The sequence below is a fragment of the Buteo buteo genome, chromosome 18 (assembly GCF_964188355.1).
Source record: "Buteo buteo chromosome 18, bButBut1.hap1.1, whole genome shotgun sequence".
Lineage (NCBI taxonomy): Eukaryota > Metazoa > Chordata > Aves > Accipitriformes > Accipitridae > Buteo > Buteo buteo.
In genome coordinates this window covers 3,704,555-3,721,599 of record NC_134188.1, presented here as the reverse complement: position 1 = coordinate 3,721,599, position 17,045 = coordinate 3,704,555, and the positions used below count along the sequence as shown (strand labels likewise).

Genomic DNA, 17,045 nt, shown 5'->3' with positions numbered 1-17,045 from the left:
AAATGACATCAAACTGAGAATTTTCTGTGGCTCTTTTGGAGGTGAATACCAAGCAGTGAGCTCTCTGGTTTCTTTGCCATTATGAATTCAGCTTGCCGTCTCTCATCTTTGTTAAGGGGGGGGGGGGGGAAAGTCAGGAAAAAAAATGACAACACGTTTTTCTGTAGCAGTGAAAGAAAAGCAGAAGCAGCCAGTCTGAATGCAGTGTTTTTAGTGCTCTGGAAGTGCTTCTCTTGTGCAACTGGGCTGAGGGGAGCGTTGTTTTTTTTTCCCAACGTCACTGCAATCAGATATATGGGTGCAGCTCTGCTTTACCGCAGCATGATGCAGTTGTGTATAGTTCAGCGTGCTCTTCTTGGAAACAGGCGGAAGGAGAGCAGCTGACCAGAGCATGCAGAGGATATTCCTTAGAGAGTGGCTTTTTTTCCTAAAGCTAAACAGTACATGTGAAATTTCTCCAGCTGCAGAAGAGACGGTTTCAGCGGGGCTTCAAGTTGATACTTGGTTCACACGAGGAGGTGCATACGCTCGGGCTGTCAGCTTCTGATGGAAAAAAAGCTTCAGACAGACAGACTGCACGTTATTAAAAGCACAGCCCAGACACCCTTCGGGAAGATACTCTAACTGTGCTTATGGAACAAGTGCTGTGGTGCTGCATATGCCTTAACTGACCGGAAGAAATTTGCCCAGTTGTGGAATGGAATAAATGAAAATACATACTGAGGGGGTGAGGGAATAAAATACTCTGCAGATAGAATTAAGCACGAGCCCTGGAGGAAGAGCAAAGGACAAAAATCTCATGGTGTGTTTTTGTTGTTGTTGAGCTTTTTTTTTTTTTTTTTTTAATGAGCTTACCTACCATGAACGGAAGAAGTGGATCTGCGGAGACTTCATTTCCTCCTCTGACCCCTCGTTTACATCACTAACTGGTGACAGTCACATCTACATACATAGTACCTGCCACTTCAGCTGCTCAGAATTATAGAAGCCTCTTTGTATGCAGCAGACATGGCTAGCCAGCAGGATTCAGGCTTCTTTGAAATCAGTATCAAATATTTACTGAAATCCTGGAGCAATAGTGAGTAGCAGAAGAATAATCTTTTCATATTACGCATTGCTTGGTAAATAGCTAGGATAACCTAAAGGATAAAATCTTATATTTCTATATGTTTGTGTTATATAAACCAAATAATTTTTGCTTTTGTCAGCTCTAAAAATCAGAATGTCAGAGATTTAAATAGGTTTCATTAACTGCAAAGGCTGTAATGAGATTATACTAGATTTTGCTTGATTGAATTCTGAAGTTAGGCTGCTTTCTGGCTCTCTCTAATAGTACATTGCAGGGAGTGCATTCCAAACAGCATTTCCTGCCTACGTGTTTATTTGATTTGTTCAAGCTTTATCTAAATATTTTTGAAAATGCTGTTTAATCACAAGGGTGTGGCATTGCTCAGAAGTTGGTTTTTATTAATTGTGCACCGAGGACAAAAATATAATTATTATACTTCAGGTCTGAAAGTCATTATTTCAATGTGATGAAAAGCAAAACATCAGTTGCTTATAGCTGCACTTCCCACCCTCTATGCTTAATTTCAGAATCTTATGCAATATTTCTATCCAGAAAGAATCCATCTGTTTATCTAATCCAGGCTGGGTTTTGCAGAATGTAAACAAATAGCATTTTAGTCTTCCTTGGTCTTTTCAGTATTGCTGTTCTAGATTTCCACTGCTGTTTAAATCAATCACTCTTCAGATTTTTAGCAATATTATGTAATGAAGATTTCTGAATAAAATTTAGTGCTTGCAAATATATTCAGATTACATAAGGCCATGGCATAGATCTGGCAGAAATTTACTTTTTAATTTAAAATACATTAACAGTGTATTTCTTTTCTATAGAAGCTTGTATTAACAGTGCTAAATGTCTATAATTAACTGTTTTTAAAAGATAGAACACAGTGTCTCTGGAAAAATCCAACTTGGCTATGAATGCAGTAAGGTTCTGATCATCCCACTATCTATAATTCAGTAACTTCTGCATAAAAGACTAGTATTTTAAAATTCTATGGTATAAAAAAATGGCAAAATCTGCTTCATACAAGGCATGTATCTGAATACCTACGAAGAAATAAAAATAACACTATATTAGATGTGTGACATGCAAGACTTGTCTTCATTAAATGATATCCATAGAAACTGTATTTTTCCAGGTCATCTGTAACCTCAGTAACAGTGTAGTGCTTGTTTGAATCTGTTTTTCTACCACAAGTGTGAAGCCACCAGGGAATAATACTATTACCTAAACAGCATTGCTTATCTGCCCTCCTTCCAAAATATTTAGTGCATATTCATTCAAATCAGTGATCCCTCAAGGACTGGACCAGAATTTTATGGTTTAGTTACCTTTTTGGACTAATGTTAAGGAAATACTTGAGAATATAAGTGTGTATTGTGACAACACATATTTTATAACAAGCTAGTCACAGTTTATGACAGAAGAAAAACAAGTCACTTTATGGTGCAGAAATCAAATCAGTTCTGGCATTATTTTTGTAATAGACTACTGTAACTTTAAGACTAAGTGAAACTAGCACTTAAGAATATAAAAATGTCTACATTATGGAATTGAATTTAACATTGTAGTCTTCTTTTCTTTTTCCTCTACATTGAAGTATCTTGAAAGTATTTCAAAACAGCAAAGACGTTTCTAGTCTGAAGTTAGAAGTCCTTAAATGAAATTCTCTTAGAGAAATGGAAATAGTATATGAATAATTGGTATTTCTGACATTCTTTTAGCTGATAAACACACTTTCTACTGTATTTAAATAAAAACTAAGAGGAAATACAATAAATTAATCCAGGTTGACTTAACCTTGTTGCAAATTATTACTTATTTTTTTTTGCTTTCAGTCTGGAAGGCTATGTTCATAAATCTGTACATATCCTTTCTAGCTGAAGAACAAACAATTTGATAAGAAGACAGCAGGGAGTTCAAAAAACCTAGGGCTTTCTTCAGCTCTGCTATGTGATGGGTGGAGCAGAGGAAAACACTTCCCTTGCTTGAGAAACTGCTGGGAAGCTTGCACATGCATGCACAGGAACATGTTTTTCGGAGAATAGGTGCTGTGTCTGCATACCCAAGAGCAGAAGTAAGCTATAAATTATGCCAGGCATTTACCTAGTAGAAAGAGGTCTAATATACTGTTCAAAAGAAAAATAACTTTGGGTCCTACACTATATATTTTGCTTGAATGGTAATAGTGCAGAGGTGCTGTCCGTGTATGTTTCTGTAAATTGGCACTTTAAAACAGTAGCTGCAAATAGCACTTATCCTTCCCAGGCTTTACAGTCCCACCAAAACCATTCCTTTCTATTGATTTGTGTTTTGGCTTGCACAGAGCATTAACATTTTCCAGTAGATTGCCAACTGCACACATTGCCCATACCATACCATGAAATATACTCAGTTATTCTACCTGAGATGACAATTTTCTCCGATTTTGCTATCTAAGGGGTTTAATAAACTAGCATTCTTGACATGCTGGGCAGGATTTCAGTTCAGTGTCACACAGCACTTGCAGAGGTGTTCACCTAGCATGCTGCTTGGATTTTCATGTTCATCAACCAGCTAAGGAGGCAGGTAATTTATGGGCACTGGGGTTGGTTCATTTTAGGTACCTGTTAACTATCGTAGTCAGGATAATACAGTCAGTGCTGTGTTCTCAGTGAGCATGCACTCTTCTTCCTAGGGGACAAAAAGCCAAGTCACAGTCTGGGCTTTGAATCATCCCACCAGACTGAGAGTCCTCAAAATACTCGTCTTGCAGCTCTCAAAACAGACTTTTGCTCTGCACTTGTCAACAAGATACCATGCACGTCATGCAGTTCTGGAAAATATTCCTGTAATGTGTTGGAGATGGGATCAGAATTGGGATTCTCTAGCTGGAAAATAAGAATAATCTTTTTTTTTTTTTTTTTAAACTGATCTCATTTGTGTTCTGATGTTTTCTTAAATATTCAAGTACTTCTGATTGATGCTGCATTAGTCAACAACTGCATTAATCATTTGCATTACTTCTTTTTGGAATTACCGCTAAAAGGGCCATGCTTGCTCAAGGTGAGTAGTGCTCACTTGGCACACTGAGGTCAATAAGATGACAAGAATAAAATAAGGCTCACCAAAATTAGGATGATTAAGAGTCTGTTACTCAGATTTGTTATGGAAATATTGCAAAATACTTTTTGTAAATAAGTATTTGTGATTTATTCAAAGAATAACATGAATCCAAATGTTAAAAATTTTAATCTCCTCTTTCCTTAGAGTATTTTTACTTTTTGAATGAATCAGATAATTAGATTTATCCTGAATTTAATTTCCACATGCACTTTTCAAATTCATATTTTAAAAAAAAATACTGTATAGAAGTTTAAAAGTCAAGCTACAAGATGCTGGAGTACCATAAGTATAAACCTCAGAAAGTTCTTTAATAAATTCTGATTTTTGCAGTTTGTAGATCAGATCAGCAGTTAAGTTTATTGGAGGAAAGGGTTCTGTAGAAGAATCCAAACGGCACAGGTAGATGGCTCACTTGTGCTCTCACAAGTCAACTCTTATGTGGGCTAGCAGAAACTGCATTTCATAGTCTCCCAGTTACTAGAGATAGTTTTTAAGGTGTCTTTTTGTGTAGTGGAATGAGAGCACACATTTTGCATAGTGAACATTTTAATTTTATTTGCCACTTCTCATAGAACAGAATTATCTTCAGGGCCTTATTGTAGGGATTACAACACTTGTTTATACACCTTAGAGTGGCAAGATGTTTTTTTCTGTGGACTTGCATTTAATTCAGACTTGGAATAAGGCCTTTTTCAGTATTAGGACTTCAGGTCTCTTTCCCATAGCCCATCCTTCCCCGTCTTCTTTCACTATAGCCACCACCCACATCAAAATCCTCATATCATCATCCTCTTTAACTTTGTGCTGTACAAAGCCCATTGCACAATCATCCTACTACACACCGGTCTCTGTCTGTGCTCCTGCGTGCCCGGTCCCCGTAGCAGTGGCTGGTAAAAGCCACCGGCTAGTGGGGGTAACGTCAGAGACAGCTTAATGCTGGGGGAACGCAGGCACCCGCATCAGCTATTGCTGGCATTGCTCAAACACGGCGGCATCCCACGACGGTCCCAGGAGGACCTCCGGCTCCTCCGCGGCTTGCTGGTCGCATACCGAGCCGAACACAGTGGTAGCGTCAAAACAAGTTGTGTTGTCGGAGGAGCATCAGGCATCAGAGAAACTTCTCTGTGGCTGGTGTGAAGCCTGGGGGGTTGTTGGCTGCCAAGTGGTCAGCAATGTTCTGTTCTGCTCTTGAGGATATGTTTCTGCCATGTCAGGAACAGAAATTAATGAAGGACATTGACTCCTTCATTAAATGGATGTAATACATTTAGCAATAAAATTCAACCTTTTTACAGAGAATATTCATGAAGTCCCGTGTCCGTGAGCAAGAGAAAGGGAAGGCCATGGGCAGTTTCTTAGGTGAAAGTCTGCATTATGTCTTAAGTTCTGTGGTGCACTAGTTTGATATTCTAGTAAGATTTTACTGTGCGGGAAGATGATAACAGCCGTTTTGCAAGGGTTCAGTTATCTGCAGGCAAACATAGACCTGTTTAAAGCTGAATACGCTAAGCACACCATGCTATCAGACTTAGTGATTTTAGCAAGATATCAATGAAGGAAAGAGGCTCCTTCGTGTTTCTCGGTGCCTGCTTAAACAAACACGTTCACTGAACAAGAAGAACCTACCCTTCCCTGCCATCTCTCTTGCTCTGGCATTCCTACTCTTGCAGACCCAAAAGTGAGCTGATTTCAAGAAGCTGACGTGCCGCAAACTCACCCTGCAGGGAAAGGATCGGTTCTTGCCTGAAGCAGGTGGGTGGCCTTGCGGCTGGGGAAGGGATGGGGGCATGTGGCTGTGGTAAACAGGAGAGCAGGCTGGCACTGATGGAGAAACTGCAGCTGGGGCTGGGGCCATGCTTAGACCTGCTCCTCTTGGTTGCTGCTGAGGTCTCACCCTCACACACCTGCAGAAAGCTGGCCACGTCCCCAGCCTCTGCCTTAGGGAGCCCTGGGGACAAAGGTTAGCATCTGCTCAGGCCTTGGCGGGTGACTCTGCCTTGGACAAAAGATGCTATTAATTCAAGCTGTCTTGCTGCCTGAAGGGAATTGATTGCTCTATCCACTGAGCCTGAAATTAGGGTGCTTAGTGTATTCTTCAGCCCTAAGTGGTCTGTGATTGTCAGCAGAGAAGTGACTTGCTTGATGGTGGTGACTGTTACTTCCCAGGACATCTTTCTTTATATCTGTTACTTCCCAGGACATCTTTCTTTATATTTTTCTGCAGATCTGATCCTCTTCTCCACAGAGCTGTAGGGAAAGGTATTAAACCAGAGTGTTTGGACCGCTTGTGTTCTGGTGGTACCCATGTTAGAACTTGCATTTTGGCATGGTTCTTCTTAGAAGTAAGGGAAGGCAAAAGTTTCATGACTCTAGGGACCTGAGAACTCTTAAAAAAGGATTTTCATTTGTTTTGATGTTTGCTACTCTGTTCAGGACCTTCCAGAATCATTTCTACCACATTGGGAGGAAAAAAAATTGCAAAATTCAGTTTATTTACACAGTGAGTTTGCTTGTCATTAAGAAGTTTGAATTACTGTAGTAAAAAATCCACAAATAGTTTAAGTGCAATCTTAGGACATAAAGTTTTGTAGTAAACCAAAAACACTTCAGTCCTAATCTCAAAATATAAAATAGTCTGGAAACTAGGCATAAACTAGGCATAGATGATCACTGGTAGGTATTCCATAAAGGTTCTGATAATTTTACTTGCAGTAAAAACAAAATTATTCTGTTATACTATTAGTACCCACTTTGAGTGATTAATTTGTGATATCCTTGGTTTTATCAAATTGCCAGCAGTTTGTTTTTTTCCAATATAGCTAGTTACTGTTCAAAAGGATCAGGGAAAGAACTAACAGTTCTTGTGGTTTCCTCTATGCATATAAAATACCATTGAATAAGCTGTAGTATTTTTTTATTGATGTATGTATATATAAATATAAAAATTATAAATATATAAAAGGGAATATATATATGAGGGAACACAGGTTACCTTAGGTGTATGAAATGTACAAAAATGTTCAAAGTTTAGTAACGGAGCATATAAGCCAAATTGCTACTTAACATTCCTTTTGTATTTTATTCACTTTTGAGGCACTCATTTAATTAATAGTTTAAACTCTCTTCTCTATATTGACTTGGGGACAGTAGGAAGCAGGCTCCCCACTTCCAGAATTATGAATGCATGTGCTTGTCCAGCTTTATTTTCTGTATTCATTCCTGAGTTTCTAAGCAATCAGTAAGTGCTCTGACACTTGCTATGAGTTGGTAGCCCTAGAGACTGAATTCCTGTGGCTGTTGAAGCCACAATGGGCACATGTGGCATTGCAGTAGCTGTGCCTGGGAGGGACAGTCCCACTCCAGCCTCCTGTCCTGGTGCTCCTACCCCTTCTCTCCCACCCTAATTACCCATATTGTTAATATCCTGCTAGTTAAACTTTTTAAAATGGTGTAAATGCTGGTGTCAGCATAAGGAAGGGCACAAAGATACCCAACTAGGAGCAGGAGGCAGTTTTGGCTTATTCCTGCTGTTAGACTAGTGGAGCTTTATGGGGAATCATACTTACTTTCTTAATGGTGACTCCTGTACCTGTGCCTGTTTCTAAATATTGGAGCTAGTTCCTTCCCCAGGCCAGTCTAGCTTTTGCATCCCTCTCTTCTCTGCTTCAGAGCATCAGCAGTGAAATTGTTGTTGCTATTGTTGTTTCCATGATAAATTTGGACTGCAGAATAATTTCACAAAGGTAGGTAGCTGAATTATTTGTGAGTTGGTGATTTCACTGCAGTTACTTAAACTAGATTTGAATCAATTGTCCATAGAAAGGAAATCCCTCCTTCTCTAATATAGTTTCTTCTGAATCATCCAATCCTTTGTCTATGGCATCAGCTAAAAGGAATACTAAACATAGCATTCAAACATTGCAGCAGCTCTTTCAGCCAGATACTGTAAGTTCTTCTACTGTTTATATTTTTTAAGAAGGTAAATGGAAAGATGTTCAATAGTATGACAAAGCAGGGCAAGACATCTGCCAACCAGCTCATCAGCCTGCTAGGGCTTGAAATTAGGAATGACAATGGAGGGAGACTATGACCCATAGTTCAGTTAGGTAGCGGTGAACAGGGCTGGAAAGCAAAGGGTGCAGGGCAAAGGGAACAAGAGAGACCTCAGAGCTGTAAAACAGGATGAAGAGACACCCACCTTAAGTGTACGTATACAAAATACACGCACTCTGGAGGACATGCAGGAGGGAGTCAAGTGCTGCATGCAGTCATGAGACTGCCTCATAGCAATAGCAGGCTTGGTGTTAACAGCTCACGCAGTTGGAGTGCTGTGATGGATGGATACAAGCTCTTCAGGAAGGACCTGCAGGGGTGACGGGGAGTGGAGGTTGCTGGTTTTGTGAAGGAGCTTCTCATGTGTATGGAGCTCTTCCATGGGATGGGTGGGTTACAGTGTGCTTGAGAGTTCGTGGGTCAGGGTCAGAAGAGAGGACTTTAAGGGTTACAGGGTGATGGTGGGAATCTGTTACAGACCACCCAATCAGGAGGACGTGGACAAAGCCTTCTTTAAACAACTTAAGGAAGTTTCTGAATTGCTGATGGTGGTTCACATGGGGGACTTGAACCTCCTGACGTCTGCTGGAAGTGCAACATAGTAGGACACAAGCAGTCAAGATTTCTTGAGGGTGTTGGAAGTAACTTCTTGATACATGAGGGCCCAACAGGGGTGAAGTGCAGCTGGGTCTGCTATCCATTAACAAGGAAGAACTGGTCAGAGCTCACGATCCCAAGACGACCGAGGAGAGAGAGTGGCAGAGTGTGGACCCTGGACTTCAGGAGAGTGGATTTCAGTTTTTCAGATTTCAGAAACTGTTAGGTGGGATCCCATGGGGGGCAGCTCTGAAACGCAAAGGAGCTCAGGAAAGCTGGCAGGTCTTTGAGGTCAGAATCTTCCAAGCACGAGAATGGGACACCCCAATACTCAGGGAAACGAACAGACATATGAGGAGACCGGCTTGGTTTCTTAGGGACCTCATGGCTGAGCTCCAATGCGGAAAAGGCAGTATATCGGAGGCAGAAGCAGGGGTTGGCTACAGAGGAGGAATTTATAAACATTGCCTGGGCATGCAGGGGTGGTGCTTGGAAATCCAAAGCTTAACTGGAGATGGAAATTGCAAGGGATATCAAAGGCAACAAGAAGAGTTTGTCTTGCTTCGTTAGTGGTAAAAGGCTGAACAAAGAAAATGTGGACCCATCGCTGAATGGTGCAGGGCCTTTAGTGACAGTGGACTGAGGTACTGAGTGCCACCTTTGCCTCAGTCTTCACCAGCAAGGTCTCTCCAGCCTCTGTCTGCCAGGTGCTGGAGTGCCCCTTGATATGGCACTTCTGATAAGGGGGAGAGGCAGAACTTGTGCCAGTCCAGAGTTCGGGAGCACAGACTCTTTTCCTTGAAGGAACTACTGAGAAGCCTGGCAATTCCATACATATTTATGATGTTTTATATATTGCAAATTAGTCAGATTCAAAACCAAGGGATGACAGAGTTTTTCTATACACAGCAGACAGCAGAGCTTGCTAAAACAAGTGCCTGAATGAAACACATCTGAGAAACACTGGCTTCCTAGTTTGCTCTTGGCCAAGTAGCAGTGGTTTCACTGAGTTGTCGAATGCTGCTTGCTTCGTCCTCTGCATTAAATACAGACATCACCAATATAGAGAGGCCACCAACAATATCGGTGTTTGCGCATATCAAGGTCACTGATGCAACTGGTATTACAGAGCCGCCTGAGAGATTCATCTTTCTCACATCCTAGAAGAGAGATTTTGGGGTGCTTTTCAGGCCACTGGTTTGAAGAGAAATCCGAGTGTTGTTTTGTAAATACTGTGGGATCACTGTAGTGACATGTTATCCCATGTCTCCAGGGGAATGTGTTGCTGATAAAGAGCTTAATTAGGTGGTTGGAGCCTTAACAGAGAAGTTTCACACACAAAAAACACAGGACCCTTTTGAAAGACATGCTATATAGTCTTTATCCTGAATACTTTCTATGCTTTCAGAAATTTGCTGTCGTCAAATGTAGCACAGATGCATACAAGCAGAGAGGCTGCTGTGGTTTTCACTAGTCAGTGAGTGGGTCAGGAGTCGTGATTTGTGTACAGCCAGTATGTGAAGATGTTAGACGGATTGGCGTTAGACAAGGACAGATCAAAAGAATGTAACAGATCTTGATTATTATTGTTCTTGATTTTATTTATAATTGTGAAGTTGCAGATGGTTTTGGTCTTACTTTGAAAGGCTTGTTTATATTCCCCTGAATTCATAAGTAACCAGTAGTACCTGACTCAGCACAGAAGTCTGCCAAAGTTATTGTTTTGCAGGAATTCTCCTAGAACTAGGTGATCATTATACTAACATTTTTTCCTAATCTCGAGCTATCTTGCTCTCCTCTGTCTCTGTAACTTTGAAGAGTCTCAGCTTCTATGTGGAGTTAATTAAACTTCAAAGGATGTCCATTTATTAATTTGTTTGTTTTGATATTGATTCCCTTGAAAAACTTTCGTTGAACAGAATATATGCAATTATCTTTCTTGCTGCATTTCTGATTGTTATTTACGAATGTCTTTAAATGTCTGGATCAATTTGCCTTTTTAGTCAGGAGGATACTTGTACAGAGTTCTAGCCAAAGTTCTTCCTTGAGAAGTTTGTAGAGTAGCTTTCTGCATACACTCACAGTAAAATATTGTTGTATATTTTCAGAATAAAGTTTACTCTGTGCATATTACAGAGATATCGTGTGTTGAAAGTGGTCTAAGCTAACTGACATCAGGTTTTGCAATTTGTTCCCAGGTAACTGGAATTCTTTTTAGTCTGCTTTCCAATGGAAGCAAAGCTTACTCAGTCTGCCTGCCTTTTTTGAACATGTTGACCAAATTCAGAACAATTTGTAGAAGAGTGGAGTTTTTAAAGATACCTAAGTTTCTACAGAATTTGTAAGAAGAGTCTGTGAGGTAGTGGAGAGGGAAGTCTACCTGATGAAAAATTGCAGCATAAGCTTCCTGTCTTCTTAGACATAAGAAAATCCTTGCTGTGACAGCCTTTGTAAATACCCCAGCCATGAGACAAGCTTCAGTCACACCTTTGAGAGCATTGCGCACAAAACTCGTAGTGCTGTTTATTTTAAAATGCATTCACAAGATGCAAATTGACATTCATTAGTTTAGATGCAGGGAAACTGCTGCAAATACCTTGCTTGCAATGGTCTACATTATAATAATATTCATACAGTGCTTCCCATCTGGAAGCTTTACAGTCTTAAATTCTTTCAGCATTATTACATGAATATGAAAGATGGAAGTATTATTCCTTTATTGCTATTACCGGGCAAATTGAAACAGAGAAATTAACTGAGAAACACAAGATTACACATGAAACCTGTGTTAGAGCTGGAAATGAAACCTTGTCTCGTATTCCTTTACTGGAAGAACCTTTCTTCCTTCACATTCTTGGTAGCCAAATGACACATTGTGAATCATGACTCAACTAGTTATTATTTCTAATGAGATTTTTAATTGGCGGTAAGTAGTAATTTTAAAATGGAAATGTCCTTGGATTATTTTAAATTCCACAGGGTACATATTTGTTACTACTGATGCCTTAAATGAGGAGAAGATTACTTAGCTGTAATTCTTTTTCTTTGAAGGCAGATGTTTGAAACAAATAACCTCACCACACCCTTTATCTGTGTGCTATCTGAATCAAAGCTAGGTGGTTATTTTGATTTTTGTTCAGTTACTCATAGGCAGGAAAACATGGCAGAGCAATGTATGTATTCTTTCTTGATCAAGAGCAGTAACTCTCCGGGAATCAAAAGTTGGATAGTACTGCTTTTGAAATACAAAAGTCACTGGGGTTTGTAGTAAATTAAGCAAAGTCTCAGCTTGTCCGTAGTGAGTCTTTAACATGTATGTCATAAGATAGAAGATGGAAATATTTTTAAAGGGAAAGTGAAATTAAAAATTTTGATTGTTTTTACTGATTTGTCTGTCATGTATTCCAGCAGTAAGGGACAGGGCAGGTAGAAGTGGGTGTTACAGGGAGCTGCAAACTTCTATAGCAAGTGAAATCACTGGAATCATTGGAATTACTGTTTTAATGAACTTTTAAAACTAAATTGTTAATCTAGACAGGTTGGAATTTTATAAAAAGATAGAAAAAAGTGAATACTTGTTAATGATTATGTATGGATATTGCTGTGCCTACTTTTTTGTGTAAAAGCCCTCTTTTCTGTTGCCAATAATATTTCCTGAGCTCTGCAGTTTGGGCTAAAGCACTTCTAAACTTAATGTCCCTGAAGGTGAATTTTGGAATTTTCCACAAAACTGGTTCTACCCTCTCTAAGAATGCGAAAATTCAAAAACACTGTTGTTTGTTCACATTAAAAATTCTCTTGAAGAGGATCTTGGGGGTGGGTGGGGGACAGACACAGCCAACTGTCTCCATACGGTGACTACACAAAGAAGGAGAGGGTGGAGGAGAGGGTGAATATGAATTACGAGCCCAGCAAAGAGCCAGCAGGAATGAAGGGAGAAGAGACAGGGGAGTCATCGTGGGGGAGGAATTAGAAATAGGGGAATTGATACTTCCTAGACAGTGGGAGTGGAAACGAAGAGTGAGGGTAGGAGATGGGGCCAAGGGGGGTCTGGAAAGGGGTGGGTGAAGGGGTAGTGATGGGAGGAGGGATGGGATGGGGGTAAGAGAACTGGGTGGATGAGGGGAGCAGTGTTTGGCTGGGCGAGGGGAACAGTGCATGGGAGCCTAGGACTGGAATGGGGAGCCTGAAGTGGGGAAGGCATAGCCATGAGGACACACCAGATTGTAGAGCTGGAGTAAGAAGATAGCAGCTGGGGAGGTGGAGGAGGTGAGAGACAGAGGAATCCCCTCCCAAGCGCAGAATGCAGTGCAGGAGCTGTGATTTCCATCCTACATCCTTGCTATCTAGCAAATCCCTCCAGCAAAGGGTATGACTTGCTTTGCCTTAGTGCTTGGGTTAGGTGACAGAAAGAGTTAAATGTTATCAGGTGAGGAGAGCGGCAAGTGACTTGTGTGTGCTGTTAAGGTAACTGGGTCAACAGTTGGTACATTTGGCATCAGATTAATCATATGGCCACTATATTACCTCGCTTATCATTTTCACTTCTGAAAGCCTGAGTCCAATGAGGTAATGCAGTACACAGTGGAAAGCACATAGATGTACAAAGAAACACTCTTACCAGACAATTATTCTATTTATTATTACTTGTAATGGAGTAGCAGATAACTTCTTAACACATTTCGTCTCCAATACAGCAGGTAGCGTATAAGCTAATAATAAAAGCTACTCTGTCCGAGGATCTCTCAAGGGAGGATGTCAGACAGATCTGGGGGTTTTTGACAGAGTTCTCAACTGAATGAAGAAACAGAGCATGTATTTGGGTATTAGTGAATATTTGTGTCACTCAGCATGCTTTCAAGCATTACAGTTTTATGAGCAATGTGTTAAAAACTGGCATGAGACACTATAAATGAAGTGTCCTTGCTGATGGTTTCTTGTCACATTAGATTGAGCTAAGCAGTTGGGTACTGCAGGGATGGACTCTCGGCTTTATTTTATTTTATATCCTCATTAGGGATTTGGAAGGAGGTAAATAGCATGTTAATGACATTTGTGATAATCCTTACATTAGAGTGTATAAGTATCAGCAAAGAAAAATGAGAGAAAAGAACACTCAAATGAAATGAGGAATTATTTAGAGTAAAAATCTGAAAACGTACTTACATGGGAATCTGTAAATGTCTTTTGAGACAGAACTTATTTTTGAAACATGAAAAACATGACTGGCTACATTTTTAAACTGTAGTGTAAGGGCTAGCTCTTCACTGGAAGGGGAGGTGTAGGGTTGACTGTCTTCTGCAACTGCAGTGGGAGAAGGTCCTTGCACAGTCATAGCTGCACCTGGGCCAATTTCCAGCTCTATTTTGCCCAAAGTGGGAAACCCAGAAGTCTGTCCATTACAGCAGAGCTGCTGAGAATGGCAATTACAAATAAGGGCGTTTTAATTTCTTTGAGGGCAAACAGTAGTCCTTCAAGCAGTAAAATGGAAGCATCACACTACTGTCAAGTTAGAGATTTGTTTAGATTTATTATGTGCTTATGATACTAATAGATACTTAGAATGGCTTTCTGCCTAATATTAACACCATTCTTTCTAGTTCCATAAAGGAACCATAAAGGCTATTATTATTTCATGCAGTCTTTTTTCTTGTTACAAAAGGAATCTATTCCTGCAGAATAATGAGATAGTTTCTACAAAGTTGCTGCCACTGATTTTAATCAAGCATTTTTCTTGGTTAAGTACGAAAGGGTGTATAACACTAGTCAGATCCTCTTGCAGAGCTAGCACATATCCTAAACATTTACATACCAAATTTCAACCTTCTTGGTAAATTCTCCTAAAGCCTGCCTTACTGGGATGTCATGCATTTTAAAGATTACATTTATATTATGATTATATCCTCAGGGCATGACTTTTTGTTATAAAGTTTTCGTTTTTATAATATTAAATCCAGAAATGACATTTCAAGTTGATATAGTTTACATTTATTATGTAAGTGCGTGTGTGTGCACAAATGTATATAACAAATTGTATCTTGCTGATTAATACAGAAAATGATCTTCAGTCATTAAACTTCTTATGACACAAATGATCAGTGTGATCAGTTACAATCTTTCAAACTCTTTTTTCTGTTTTGTATCATATACATCATATGCACTGTGGATTCAAATTATAGCTATGGTTTTCCATAAACTGTGCAAGAACTGGCACAGTGTCATGAAATTCTGATAAATATCTGCATTCTTAAATTATCATTTAAGTAAGATATAAAAGCCAAGCATTGTCCTAAGGCTTTTTTTTTATGAAGACAAGGGAGTACATAACTGTTTACATCAGCGGCATTGGAGTTAGACTGATTTCATGTGTGTTTTTTAAAAACCCACAAACTATATTTTAAAATTACTGTATTAAGATATTCTACATGAAGTTTTAGACTATACTTTTTTTCAGGAAAAGAAAATTATCTTTGATTTCTTTTTACGGAATCATAAAATCAAAATACAATGTAAAGTTTTACAAAAAACCAACAGATAACACAGTTTTTAGTCACTCCTTATGCCTGATGTTTGCAATTTCATCTGTTAAAACTCACTTCTATGACATCATCTTTTCTGAAATACTGAATAAAAGATTACCGTATAGATTTCAGAATTTCAGGATGCTTATCCAGCTTTATCTTTAAGGATATATTTTAAATTAATTCTTGAATTATGTTGCATTTATGATAAGCAGTTGCCACAGAATAGCTCATTTGGTTGGTTCTGTCTGTGCTTTTCTGTCAGTCAAGGCAAAATAATTCAGAACAGCTTGTGTCTACTGAGCAGCTACGGTGGCCAAGGGCATACAGATCTTAGGACGTAAATCAAACATTATGAGCCCGAGTGTGTACCTCGCAGACATGCCTGAGATTTGTCTAAACACCTGAACCACGTAATCATGTTTCTTTAAACAGTGACTTTTCTCATCTATCCTTCCACTTCCTCAGGAGTGTTTCACCCTCTGTCGTGTCAAATTGGATGCTCAAGTGCTTATCTGCCCAGCAGGTAAAATCTACTGAAGTAGGCCCATGCACGAAATGCAGAGTCCTGGGGTTTTCACTGTGCCTCCACCTAAAGAGAGAGTAGGGGCCAGTTAACCTGGGTTCAGCTGCAGCAGAGAGCATCCATCCCTGTGGTTTTGGTTAAGTGCCTAGTATATGTGAGGGTCATATTTAGCATACCCAGGGTCTTTAAAATAATCTGATTAACTGTAATCCTTTCACATTTTCATTTATCTTATTTAAAGATGTTAGGAAAAATATATGCAACGAATATTACTCTTACAAATGCAGCGTTTACTGTTGGTTAGAATGAAGAAAATAAATAAGTTTAAGTGGACATTCATTTTATTGGTCATTATCCTGGCATCTTTTTATCTCATGTGAAAGACTGATTTAATTTGGATTAGTAGCTTGGTCCCGATAATTGGTCTGGACTGGGTACATAAAGAGTGTAACATGCATTTTATAGCATTTAAAAGTTCCTGTATGTTTTTTGTGCAGCTGTTACATAGTGGCATGTAATATCACAAGGATATACTGTGCCAAACCAGAGATGTCTTTACTAGGGAGAGAGGGGCATCTGGAACAATTCTTGCTTTGGAGGCTGATTCTTGCCCTACCCGTTGCTCTGCTTTGTGGGACAATAAACTGGGATTCAAAAAGAAGCCCAGGAAGAAGACGAATTCATGACAGCAGTTATTTAGTATGGCTCAGCCTCAGGCAGAAAACAGGTAGAAATATCTGAAGGATCTGTTTTGGAGGCATTCGTGAAGTCTCTCTAACACACAGTGACAAGAACAAGAGGTAATTTACCAATGTAGGCATTCCCTTGCCCAAATACCTTTATTGTTTAATGTTACTTTTTATTACAATTTAATCTATCACACAATTTTTAGTAGTTGTCAGTCATTGATTAACTAAGTGGCAACTACTGAGCTAGAGCCTTGCTTGCTGTTATATTTCTTCTCTAATTCAAAGCACATTGAATTCTTTCTTCAAATTTGTCAAACCTGGAACAAGCAGGACATGGGTATTCCTTACTGTTCTGGCCAGTAGCCAGAAAATGAGAGTGCTCTCCAAGAAGGTGGGAGATGAGAGTTCAGATCCCTGAGGTTTAATTAAGCATTTCACCCAAAGCTACCACATTCTGGCTGAGTTCTTTAGCCGTTAAGCTG

The 17,045-nt window shown here is 39.5% G+C and overlaps 1 protein-coding gene across 2 annotated transcripts in view; it reads left to right on the top strand.

The window, feature by feature from the left end:
* The first annotated feature begins 359 nt into the window (after positions 1-359).
* FRY (FRY microtubule binding protein) overlaps positions 360-17,045 on the top strand; it is a 177,539-nt gene continuing 160,853 nt past the window's right edge. For both annotated transcript variants that reach the window (XM_075050626.1, XM_075050625.1), the window contains exon 1: positions 360-1,078. In XM_075050626.1, coding sequence (XP_074906727.1) covers positions 1,009-1,078 — 70 coding nt within the window. In that variant the 5' untranslated portion in view covers positions 360-1,008. The remainder of the gene's footprint in view (positions 1,079-17,045) is intronic.